This window comes from Pelodiscus sinensis, chromosome 26 (genome assembly GCF_049634645.1).
Source record: "Pelodiscus sinensis isolate JC-2024 chromosome 26, ASM4963464v1, whole genome shotgun sequence".
NCBI lineage: Eukaryota > Metazoa > Chordata > Testudines > Trionychidae > Pelodiscus > Pelodiscus sinensis.
This window is the reverse complement of record NC_134736.1, coordinates 13,608,111-13,620,493: the sequence shown is the minus strand read 5'-3', so window position 1 is coordinate 13,620,493 and position 12,383 is coordinate 13,608,111. Positions and strand designations below refer to the sequence as shown.

The 12,383-nt window shown below is 57.9% G+C and overlaps 1 protein-coding gene across 1 annotated transcript in view; it reads right to left on the bottom strand.

Annotated features, from left to right (window-relative positions):
* ADAMTS15 (ADAM metallopeptidase with thrombospondin type 1 motif 15) overlaps positions 1-12,383 on the bottom strand; it is a 30,697-nt gene that overhangs the window by 9,240 nt on the left and 9,074 nt on the right. The window contains exons 2-5 of the mRNA XM_075909820.1: positions 7,415-7,547; positions 5,237-5,404; positions 2,974-3,257; positions 1,524-1,701 (exon numbers count right to left, since the gene is read on the bottom strand). Coding sequence (XP_075765935.1) covers positions 1,524-1,701; positions 2,974-3,257; positions 5,237-5,404; positions 7,415-7,547 — 763 coding nt within the window. The remainder of the gene's footprint in view (positions 1-1,523; positions 1,702-2,973; positions 3,258-5,236; positions 5,405-7,414; positions 7,548-12,383) is intronic.

Sequence of the window (12,383 nt, the reverse complement as noted above, 5' to 3'; positions counted from 1 at the left end):
TCTTGGGGTCTTCAGCATCTCTCCCTTATGGGGATCAACAATCTGCAGGGGATGGTAGGGGGTTGGAAATGGAAAACAGGGGTTGTGTTGTCAGGGTCACTTACAGGAAAATTGGGCAGCGTTTTTTAATGATTCTCAAACTCTGGATTCACCTGCTGTCCCCTGGACAGAGCCAGAGCCCTACAGCTGGCTGTGCTCTGCGTCCAGCTCCACTTGCTTTGTCTCGGGCTTCATGGTCCGCCTTGTGCCCGAAGAGCACAGCACGGTCATTCATAGAATCGTACCGGGGGGGTGGAATCTCTCTTGCGCGCACACACGTGCACTCACACTATATTCCCTGCTCACCTCCTGCCTGTACTGGGCATGTTCTAGTTTACTGCATGGCCACGGCCAGGCCATTGGCTTCGATGGAATAGGGCCCATGGCTTATCCCCACTTTGCTCTGCTGCACAGGGCTGCACGCAGCTGCCAGGCCAAGGAGAACTGGGCCCCTCTGTCCGTCGTGAAATTGTCCCTACGGCTGCTAACGTGGCAGCGGTTGCTACGGCGGCAGCGCATGGGGAAAGGCTGACGTGTCTTGCAAAAGAACGCAATCTTGCTTATGTTTTTTACCAGCTTCAAGTGCTCAAAATGTTCCCGAAAACGGATTGGAGAAGTTAATTTGCCCCCTCCCTTCCCCCCCCCCGCCAGGCTTTGCGCATTTTCCACACCCTCTAACTGCAGCGCTGCTGTGCACAGACGGGACAGCAGTGGCAGGGCCTCCATCCAAGTTTCATTTGCAAAGAATGTTTTGTGTTTGGCGCGCCAGGTGGAGCTAGGGCCCGTTCCCAGTGCTCGTGCCGAAGGTACCGCTTCCAATCGACGTGGGCAAACTAAAAGCCTTCTCAGGTCTAGCGCCCTTTCCCTTTGTGCCCCATCAAGCAGCGTGGGGGGCCTTTGGGTGTGGACGGGGCAGAAATACTAGGAGAACCGAGGATTTTACGGTACTGCCAGGTCAGTAGGGGTGAGTAGAAACAGAGCAGAGACGACTGGGAGCACCCACCTTCAACAGAGATGAGCCACACCGCGCTCTACCACAAGACACAGGCTCCCATTAAACGTGCACCTACATCCCAAATCGATTGTCCCAGGACTGTCTGCCCCGGAAGTACCAGGTGACATCCATGTCTGGCACCTGTGCGGACGTCCAGCTTGAGCTGCAGGCTAGAGAGATCGGCAAAGCCTGCGAAAGTGCTGACAAACCTTTGGGGTCACCTGACCCAAACCTCCACCGCTTCTGAGGCTCGTGCCTCCAAAACCCTCCCCTGCCGCTAATTTCAGTGGCCTCCAGCACATGGAGAATCGACAGCACAGCGGGTGGCTGCCTGGGATTGGGGGTTTGCTTCCGCATGGGCCGCTCTTTGAAAGGACACAGTCGGTCCCTTCTGAGACCCAAGTGGTTCCAAACAACCAAAGACGAGTGCGGCTGCAGGGCTTAGCTCCCCCTCCGCCCCCCGCTGGCCACACCCCTGGGGGAGCCTCACCTGACTCGGCGCAAAGGTCCAGGCTGCAGGAGCGGTACTTGACGCGCACCCCTTCGCAGTACTTCCCTCCATTGCCCGGCGCGGGGCTGTTGCACTCCCGCTTGGCTAGCTGGACTCCTCCGCCGCAGGTCCGGGAGCACTGGCCGTACGGCGCCCACTTCCCCCAGCTGCCGTCCACCTGCCAGGAGACAGGCTGCTCAGAGGCACGTCCCGCAGCCCCGTCTTTCCAAAAGCAGCCCGGTGTGCGATACCTGGGGCCCCTGGGCAGGGCCTCAGCTCAGAAAGGGGCACCAGGCGAGAGGGACTCTCCCCGCGATGGCCGCCCCCGGTAGAAGCCTTCACAATGGGCACCAGGGGACAGCCGGCACCAAGATGCAAGCAGAGCAGCTTTGGAGCCACGTTCTGGGGCACAGCTCTGTCCTCAGGCAGCAGCCAAGTGGAGGGAACCTCGGCCCCAGCAAACAGGACCCCTTGTTTCCTCTTCTCCATCCCATTTGCTTTTTAGACCCCCGCAGGGGACAGACCCGCGGGTTGCAGCTGGGAAGCGGAGGCTTTCCCAACTAGCACGCTACCACTGCACGTGGCCGGCAGTCCGGTGGCCAGGGTGCAGCAAGTCGGAGTTTGCTTATTAAGGGCCAGGTGTCCAAGCAACGCACACCGACCCAGCCAGCGTCTGGGGGGGTGACCGTGGAGACACACCCGCCCTGCGCCCGCCTACTGCTCGCGGTTCTCCAGTAAACAGAGCCAGGCCCAGTGCCCTGGAGACATGGGGGTCACCATCACTGGGTTACAGGATGACGATGAATGGGCAAATGCCTCCTGGAGGATGGACAGACCCCTTCAACTTCTGGCACCTTGGGTACGACTAGACTGCATACTGTCGACAAAGCCTCTGTCGAAAAAGAGCGTCTAGACTACAACCAGTTGTGGCGAAACAGCAAGCGGCTTTTTCCAAAGAGAGTAGACGCTCTCTTTTGAAAAAGCACAGTGTGGATGCAATAGTGCCTTTTTTCGACAGAACTCTGTCGAAAAAAGGCGTTATTCCTCGTAAAACGAGGTTTACCGACGGCGACAAAACTGCCGCGTTCTGTCGACTTACTGGCGACAGCACGCAGCGGTAGTGTAGACACAGGTATAGCTTTGTCATCAAAAGTCCACCTTTATCGACAAAACCCTGTAGTCTAGACACACCCTGTCTGCCTTCACCTTACTGGCACCCCTTAGCAGTGTTCCCTCTAACTTTTTCCATCCGTGTGTGGAATAAGTTTTGTTGTGTGCACTGAGGCATGTGCAGACGTGCACAACCCGTAGAAACACACACTGCCAGCTGTGGGAAGCTGTGGGCACTCTGCTAATCAGCTGGGCAGCACCTGAATCTCTCCTGGGCGACCGCCCAAGAGTTCCGCTTACAAGGAACCTCTCCTCCCCCCCGCGCCAAGGAGGTACTCACCTTATATTTACTGATGTTATGCCTCTCCACGCATGCGCCCTTCAGACAGAACCTCCCCTCCCCGCAGCTGGTGCCGTCGGCCCAGGGGAAGTGGCGTGTCTGGCAAACGATCTGCCCCCGGGCTTTCCCCGTGCACCAGAGCTTGGTGCAGTACTGCATGTAGGGGCAGGGTTTGGAGCCCAGGCCGAAGGCCAGCTCGCACTGCTGGTTGAGGTTGTAGCTGGCCCCTGGGAGGTCCTCCGGCAGCGAGATGGGCTTGATGGGCGGATCCAGCAGGCAGTCTCCTGCAGGGCAGTGGAAGAAATATTAAATGGGAGATACTCTTCGACTGGCCTGACAGTCAGTGCACAGAACTGCTGCACCCAGCCCCTGGAGCGCATGCTAAGCAGATCAAAGCTGGTCCGTGCCCACCAACTACTTGGCTCTATATCACTTGCGGAACTCACTGCAGCAGGAGCCCAGCAAGTAAAGCCAGTGCTGGCTGCTTGAGCCCCGCCCCTTCCATCGGAGGCTCCACCCCTTCCAGGAGTGCAGAGCCAGCCTCTCCCCCTCTTTACCCAGGCATTTCTGTTGGCTCTTCTGGTCCTAGGTTTCCCACTGTTGCTCCCACCATTTCAGTGGTTTCCACCCTGTCCCTACGGGGCCAGGTGTCCGCTAAGCAAAACCTGCCAGTGCAAATGGCACTGCCTAGTAGCTTCATCAGACTGGCCAATGGCCAGCCTCCCCTCATACTTAGAAGACTGAGATCAGCCTAGGGGATTTAGGCACATCTCTCCCATTAAAGCTGAATGTCCTGGCAAATCTCTCCCAGCCCCTCTGGGCCAAGACACAAGCACATTGGGCAGCTCGCTCGTGTGTCACGCAGACTCCACAGCCATGAGCAGGGGCGAGACGGCCCGTGCGGGGGAGGGGGATAGGTGGGCCGAGGGGGGCAGACCCTTTAGTCTGGCCAGGCTGAAGCCAAGAAAGCGCCGAGTCTGAGTCCCCCGGGCCCAAGCTGACTGGCCTGGACACAGCGTCTGGGACTTAGGGCTTGTCAGGAGTAAGCTGCTCAAAGAGGGAGAACCGTGCCGGAGCTGTGGGGCATTCCAGCTCAGCTGGGTGAGGGCCTCCAGCTGCCGCCAGCTGTTGGGAGGAGCCCAGAGGCTTCTGCCCCCGCGCTCCCGGGGAGCGAGGCGCTGACAGTTCCTGCGTGGCGGGGCCCGTTGGGAGCCAGGTCCCAGCAGGCAAAGCGAAGCCGGGACCCGCCACTGGGAGAAGGCAGGGAAGCCCCGGCAGCACTGAGCACGACGCTGGGATGGAGCGGATCTGATCCCGGCGCGAGTGCGGGTCTCGGCGTGGCAGGAGGCAGCCACTGGCCCCAGCGCCCACCCTCCAAACTCACATCGGGGTGATGCTGGCTCCAGCCCCACGGCATCCTGCCACAGCCCCTCCCGCAGTCGATCCCACGGCCTCTTCTCGTGCCCTGACCTGGGCCACGGGCCTCGGGTCTCCTCGCCCGAGGAGAAATCCGCTCTTCAGCAGGGCACCCGCGTCCTGGGGCAGAGGACCCCGCAGGGCCCGGCCAGCGCTCGGAGCCGCCCCACGTGAACCACCGGGCTTGGCCTCGGCTCGCCCCTCGGCAGCAGTGCCCTGTCCCGCAGCCCGGGGATGGGCTGTCTGCTAGACCGCCTGGGGCGCTGCTCAGTGTGGGAGTGGCAGTGGGAAATCTGGGACGGGGAAGCCCACAGAACTACCGGGCCCCTGGGTAGAGCGGGGGGCGGGGCCAGCTCTGTGCTCGTGGATGTGGCAGGGCCTCCGGTGGCAGGGCCGGGGCAGCCAGGCCTGAGCGCTGCCCAGCCTGTGCCATGCACCCCCCGTCCGCCGCCAACCTTGGCACCTCCCGGAGCGCGCCCCACGGAGCCAGCGGCAGTTTGAAAGGCCGGGAGCCCTGGGCCCTTTTGAATTGCCGGGCCCCTCGGAGCCGCCCCCTGTGACCCTCACGCATGGGCCTATTTGGGGCAAAGCAAGCCCGGTGCCTTTTGCCTCTTCCCCGCTCTCAGGCTGCGTCCGACCTCCCCACGCTTGGCTCAGTCCCCTGGGGTCATCCCCCCTTCTCCTCCCCACGGCATCTTTGGGTCCGTGCCCCAGCTGCAGCGGGAGCCCCCCCCCCCGGCAGGGATCTTGTCCCCCCTTGTCTGTTTTATTCGGTGCCGCAAACCCAGAGCAACGAGTCGCCCTCGGCACCTGCCGCCCAGCCCCCTTCCCGGCAGGCCCGGCTCACCGTGCCCGCTGTCCAGGAAGTCGGTGATGATGGTGGCGCTGCAGGCTGACCAGGGGTTGGCGCGGTCGATCTGGATGAGGGTGGGGGACATCATGTGGTTGGTCCTCAGCCTGCCGAAGACTTCCTCGCAGACCTTCACGTTGTCGTGGGGCATGTTGAACACGTGCCCTGCAGGAGCGAGAGGGGGCGTCCGGCGTCTGTCAACCTCGGAGCAGGTCGCCAGGGTGAGCCCCTGAGCCCCAGTTCCCAGCCGGGGAGCCGGCGGCACCGAGACTTGTCTAGGAAGCCCCGGGCAGAGCAGGAGGAGAAGCGGGGGGGACCGTGCCTGAACCACCAGTCCCCCCTCCCATCACAAGGCAACTGCTGTTCTATGGCAGGAGGCCTGATCCGACCAAGACTCCCCAATGGCGGCGAGCTGACCTCTCTCAGGTTACAGACACCTGGCTGGTCCCCGGGGCCCGGACAAGCTGCACCAGAGGCCGCTGGGACGGACCCTGCTGTGGGGAAAGCCACGGAGCTGGCCTCCGCTTTGAACCATCGCCCCAGATGAGCCCTGTGGTAGCAGCCAAACCACCACTACCTAGCGCTGGCATCTCTCCCCTCTGCCCCAGGGGGCTTCCAGGTGCTACTGAGTCACGTCCCCCCAGACCTTGGCCATTATCAACAAGCCAGAAGAAACCCTTCCTGCGGTGGGACGGGTGGCTCTGAAATTCTCGCAGCCTGGTGCTTAAGGCTCAGTTGTCCTGGGGTCTGTCCCGCACCCTGCACCCCACCGGCTACCTCCCACCCACACACTGGGCTCAGCGAGCTCCATTCTTCATGGTTCCATCAGATCGTCCTTAAGATGGACACGTTCTAACACGTGGGAAGTCAGCCTGCCAATGGGGTCTAGGAGCCAGGACTTTGCTGGCCAAGCCTCGCACCATCTGCTCATGTGTGGATGCTGGATTCCTCAGAGAGGAAAGAAAACTGGAGAGAGAGACACAGAGAGACAGAAACAGACGGAGAGAGACACAGAGAGAGGGAGACACAGAGAGAAGGAGAGACACAGAGAGAAGGAGAGACACAGAGAGAGAGAGACAGAGAGAGAGAGACACAGAGAGAAGGAGAGACACAGAGAGAGAGAGAGACACAGAGAGATCTCACTGCGCCTCCCCCCAGAGACTGCAAGTCTGGAGTTAGGTGTGTGCCTCCGGCCAGGATACGTTATTTCAGGACTCCTGAATCCTGGAAACTGCTCTAAAGTAGCAATAACAACAAACTAAAGCTGCAATGGCTGATCCGCCCGATCTGGCCCCTGCGGCTTTCCCAACAGCTGTTTCCCACCCACCCATCTCTCACCTCCCAGCCGCGCTGGGAAGAAAGCCGGTGCGTCTCACTTTCTCACCCCGAGGTGGAGTTTCCCCAGAAACTGTTCCGGACACTTGGCTATTGTCTCCACTTCCTGAGGCTGGATAACAGGGTTATTTTCAACATCAGGCTTTCTTCTCGCTCCCTCCCCTCCTAATTACGGAGCCATAAATATTAGCGGGTTCGGGAGACGGTTTCTCCCCCCCGCCAAGCGGCAACCACAGCTCTGGGCTCCAGTCTCTGTGGTGGGTTTGGTTTTAGTGGCGGCTGCCTAAGCCACGGAATGATGGCAGGAGGCGCTTGCTAGTAAAGCCGGGAAGCGGAGGCATGAGAGCACAGGGAATGAACCGCTTGCCCGGGACGCTTGTTCATGGGAGCCCTACCCTAGTCTGGGGCACCGGGCATTGGCCACTGTCGGCAGACAGGACACTGGGTTGGATGGATCATTGGTCTGATCCCGTCTGGCCGCTCTTATGTTCTTATGTTCCTATGACATCAGCATTGTAGAGGAGCAAAGAGTCAGCAAACTGGACAAGGAAACACAGCTGTGCTATTATCAGGGGGGCAGCACATGGGCTAGGTCTCCTGAGCTCTATCCTGCCTCTGCCACTGCTTTCCTATGAGACCTTGGGCACGTCACATTTCTCCTTGGATTCCCTCTGGGTGCCTCGTGCTTTGAGAATGGTGAAGTCGAGGCACAGCTGTGTGGCTGAGCACCCGGAAACCCAAATTCTCTTCAGCTAAAAGCCGCACTGGAAACAAACGAGGGATCCGCCCCGGATGGGGACAGGCCCGCGCTGTCCCCCTCCCCCCGCCTCGGCCCCTTACCCAGCTCGTGAGCCGTGGTGAAGGCAGATGGCAGCCCGTCGTCCTCGATGACCGAGCAGCTGCGCTTGGGGTCGCACATGGTGCCAACGTCGGCCATCCCCAGGGTGTCGCAGGTGGTGGCGCCGCACAAATCCTGCAGAAAACGTGGGAAGAGGACAAATGAGACCCACTAGCTGCAGGGAGAGACCAGCACAGATGCTGCCACCCCCGAGACGCAGCCAGAGAATCCCTCCGAGAGACCAGCACGGGGCTTTTGCTGTTGCACTAACTCACCCCAGCAAACAAGCCCAAGAGGAGACAATGGGGCAGGAACCGCGCATCCCTGATTACACTGACAAGGAGCCAGGAAATCTTTGGGGCTCGCTGGCTAGAGCCAGGCCTAAGGTCCGCACAGCCGGGGGCTGGCTGCGCAGTGAGACGACACGTTTGGAACCATCTTCCTGCCTCTTCATGGCACGGAGCCCCTGACTTCCACGGCCCCCGTAGCTGGGAGGGGCCCAAGCTAAGCACCAGGGATGGCTGCCTGTCTTCTTTCTGCTTTGGAAGGACCAGAGGCCCAAGCCAAAGCCCCCATGGGAAAGCCCCTGGCATTGACTCAGCCCCAAAGAAAGGAGACTGGTCAGTTTCTCCCCTCTGCTTGGCTTTGAGAGGTGGATGGGCCTGATCCAAAGCTGCGGAATGGCTCCCATTTGGATCAGGCCCCGGGAGCTGGCAGGCCACGTGAATCATAGAATCATAGAATACTAGGACGGGAAGCAACCTCGAGAGGTCATCGAGTCCAGTCCCCTGCCCCCATGGCAGGACCCAGCACTGTCTAGACCATCCCGGATAGACATTTATCTAACCTACTCTTAAATATCTCCAGAGATGGGGATTCCACAACCTCCCTGGGCAATTTATTCCAGTGTCTGACCACCCTGACAGTTAGGAACTTTTTCCTGATATCCAGCCTAAACAAGAGTTAAACAAGAACTGGCGGCAATTCAAACTGACCGTGACCTTTTAAGGACTTTACAAAAAATCCGCCCCTTCCCCCTGCCCTGCCAGTGCCCTAGCGGCTCCAGGCTGTCTGAGTTCTGAAGAACTGTGAAATCGAAGGATCCTCTTTCCCCAGCGTCCCCACACGGACACGGCAGAAGAAGACAACAGTGACAGCCACGGGGGTGGGAGCCCCACACTGGGGGTCTGTCTACACTACCATCCTAGTTCGAACTAGGTGGTAATATAGGCAACCGGAGTTGCAAATGAAGCCCAGGATTTGAATTTCCCAGGCTTCATTTGCATAAAGCCGGGTGCCGCCATTTTTAAATGTCCGCTAGGAAGCCTAGTCTGAACTACCGTTACTCCTCGTGCGGACATTTAAAAATGGCGGCGCCCGGCTTTATGCAAATGAAGCCTGGGAAATTCCAATCCCAGCCTTCATTTGCAACTCCAGTTGCCTACATTACCACCCTTGTTCGAACTAGGGTAGTGTAGACATACCCTGGGGGCTGCCACGTCTGTGCCAAAAGAGATTTGCTCTGCGGCGGTTGTTGGGATCAAGACTGACCATGACGGGTAGATTGTGGGGCTGGGGGCTGCGATCCAGCGGGGCAGTGCCCTTGCCAGATACAAATTGCTTCCTTCCTCTGCGGCCCACAGGCGAACGGAGCCAGGCTGGCTAAGGCCGCCAGGGTGAGCCCTCGGGGGCCTGGAATGGAATTCCCTGAAACCAGACCACATGCAGGCATGCTGTAGTCTGCCGCACAACAGAGACGTGGGGAATGCACCGCCGCGGGGGCGAAGCCCAAGAGAACCGCAATCCAAGCCGGGGAGCTGGGCTCAGGCGCATGCGTGACATTTCTCAGGAGACATGCTCAGCCCAGATCCTGCTGGGGGGGACTGCTAAGGGGGACGCCGGTTATCGGAATGCCAAACTATGGACTTTGGTACCCCAGTTTGCAGGTCCAGGTCTTTAACCACCCAGTGCCTCAGTTTCCCCATCTGTGAAAGGCACGTGGTGACCTTTACACACCTAGTATGGAGTGCACAGAATCACAGAACACTAGAACTGGGCGAGACCTCACGAGGTCATCGAATCCAGTCCCCTGCTCTCTCGGCACGACCCAGCACTGTCCAGCTCATCCCTGGCAGGGGTCTGTCCGACCTGCTTGTTCCTATCTCTAGTGATGGAGATTCCACAGCCGCCCTCGGCATAATGAGAATGAAGTCTGTGGGAGTTTTGCTGTGGTCTGCAAAGGTGGCAGGCCTGGGCCCGGAATGGCGTGGGCCATCACATTTCTTCCACGCAAGATCCAAGGTCAACTCCGGACTCTTCTCTTTCTCCAGCGCTCGAGTGGCAGGTGGGGTTAAGGAGACTTATCGAGGGCCACCCATCCCCAGTGCTGGCCTCGCTCCAGGACTCTCGGATCAGATTCCATCTGACATTTCCTCCAAGTTTTTCCCTTCTATGCAGCACTGGATTTGTGGCTGGCTGTGCAGACATCTCCTTTGAAGTGTCCCCATGAGGGAGAGACTGGGAAGAGAAGTAGCTCCCTGGAATTTACATGCTGACATCTCTCATTTGCTTGTGAAGACATGAGCGCCATTTTACTCTGCTTTCATCGTCGGAGAGCCAGCAGGGAGCTGCAGGAATCCAGGAGAGGGTGTACTCATAGGACAGGCTGCGGGGGCGATGGGAGAAGGAATCTCTCCCACCTTAAATAGGAATAGAATCAGGCTACAATAGCTGGGGATTTAGGGTTACATCTACCCTGCACGATTATTTCAGAATACGCTATTTTGGAAGAAATATTCTGAAATAGCTTGTTTTGAAATAGCCCGTCTACACTGCAGGAAAGCCTGGAAATTAATCCGAGGCAGCCTCCCCTAATGTGGACATGCTACATCGATTTAGAGCGGGGAGTCATTACTTGGAATGGCCGGGGGAGGCGCTATTCTGAAATAGCAACAGTGGCGCGTCCACACTGCCGCTACTCGGAAATCGCCATTTCGGAAGAGGCGTTATTCCTCGGGGAACAAGGTTTACAAACGCCAAAATACACCACCCATTATTTCAAAATTATTTTGAAATAACGGGCTAGCTGTGTAGACGCTCGCCTAGTTATTCCAGAATAACGCTGACGTGTAGACGCACCCTAGGAGAATAAGAAGCAGAGGGGTAGCGGTGTTAGTCTGAATCTAGTCTGCATCTGATGAAATGGGTCTTTGTCCATGAAAGCTTCTGCTCCAATATATCAGTTAGTCTATACAGTGCCACAGTACTCCTTGCCGCTTTAGGAGAATAAGAGTGATTCACACTGTGCCTCTGCCCAGCCAATAGCAAAGAAGAACTAGATACGCTCAGGGAAGATGGAGCAGAGAGTAACCCTGAGCTCTGTGCGTCCCTGCACCAGAGGGCCAGATGCTGGGCTGGATGCCAGAGGACGGATCGCTCCGTGGTTTCCTGATCTCTTCCTTCCCTCCGAAGCATCTGGCATTGGCCACTGTCAGAAAATAGGATCCTGGGCTAGATGGCCTGTTGGTCTAGCACGGCCGTTCTTCTGCTGTGAAATCGCACTCGATAGGCTGAGCTGGACTCCAAACTGAAGTTCCAATACAGGAATCCAAACCGTGGGCTCATCCAAGGCTCATCTATGGATAAATACCAATGTCAGCAGCTCCAGAAGGCTCTGCCCAGGCCCCGCTGGCTTTAATAGTGGTTGAGAACTTGAGTTCCTTTGAAAACATGAGGGTAGTAATCTACTGGGCACGGGCTGGTCTTTGCGTACTAAAGAAACATGCCCCAGGGCAGCACAGCTTGTGTTGGGGAAGTGCTAAGGAATTTGCCATCCAGATCTGAACAGGATCCATGCAGGAGAAAGACCAGACTGAGAACAGCCTGGGAAAACCAGGTGGTGCACGAAGGATGCGGGATGGAGAGTCACCCGCTGGTGTGAGCAGGAGACTGGGGAATCGGGGTTCCTGGAGGTCTAGTTCTCTGGCCTGGCCACTGACTCTGCTTCACGCTTACGCTCTAGACTGGCCAGTTTTTCCAGAAAATCAGCCACTTTTCCAGAAAAACTTGCCAGCTGTCTACACTGGCCGCTTGAATTTCCACAAAAGCACTGACTTCCTACTGTAAGAAATCAGTGCTTTTTGAGGAAATACTATGCTGCTCCTGTTCAGGCAAAAGTCCCTTTAGCGCAAAACTTTTGCACAAAAGGGCCAGTGTAGACAGCTGAGATTTGTTTTGCGCAAAAAAGCCCCAATCGCGAAAATGGCGATCGGGGCTTTTTTGCGGAAAAGCGCATCTAGATTGGCCACGGACGCTTTTCTGCAAAAAGTGCTTTTGTGGAAAAGCATCCTGCCAATCTAGACACTCTGTTCCGAAAATGCTTTTAACAGAAAACTTTTCCGTTAAAAGCATTTGTGGAGAATCATGCCAGTCTAGACGTAGCCATTGTGTGGAATAGGGATGACGTCTCTCCACCTGTCTCCAGCCAGCATGGGTTAATCCAGGGAATCCTTTCTATTATTGGCCACCGTTGAAGAGGAGAGTCCTTTCTGCAAACAGCGTCTCTGCAGCCAGCCAACATGCCCCCACCCGCGTCGGTGGAGTCAATGATTTGGAAAGTGTCAAAGAGACAGTCATGAGCCAGTGGGAGTGTCCGTTCCACAGCAGAAGGCCCCTCGTCCAGCTGGCAGCGTGGGTGCCTGTCGTGGCTCCTTGGGGTTGAAGAGCTGGAGGGACCAACTTGGACTTCTGTGCGTGTGAGATGAATGTGAGGGGCTCGCCTCGGGGACGCCACCACGCACGCAGACACCACCGGTGGGGAGGAGAGGGCCACAACTCCGCTCTCAGAGCCGCCGGGAGCCCAGGGCAGGCGTAGCAGGGGTTGCCGAGGAGCAGGGTTGAGGGGCATTGGCAGAGCTGAGTGGGAGCCCCAGGAACAGGGGGGCAGAAGGGCTTGAACCTTAAAAGGCAGCG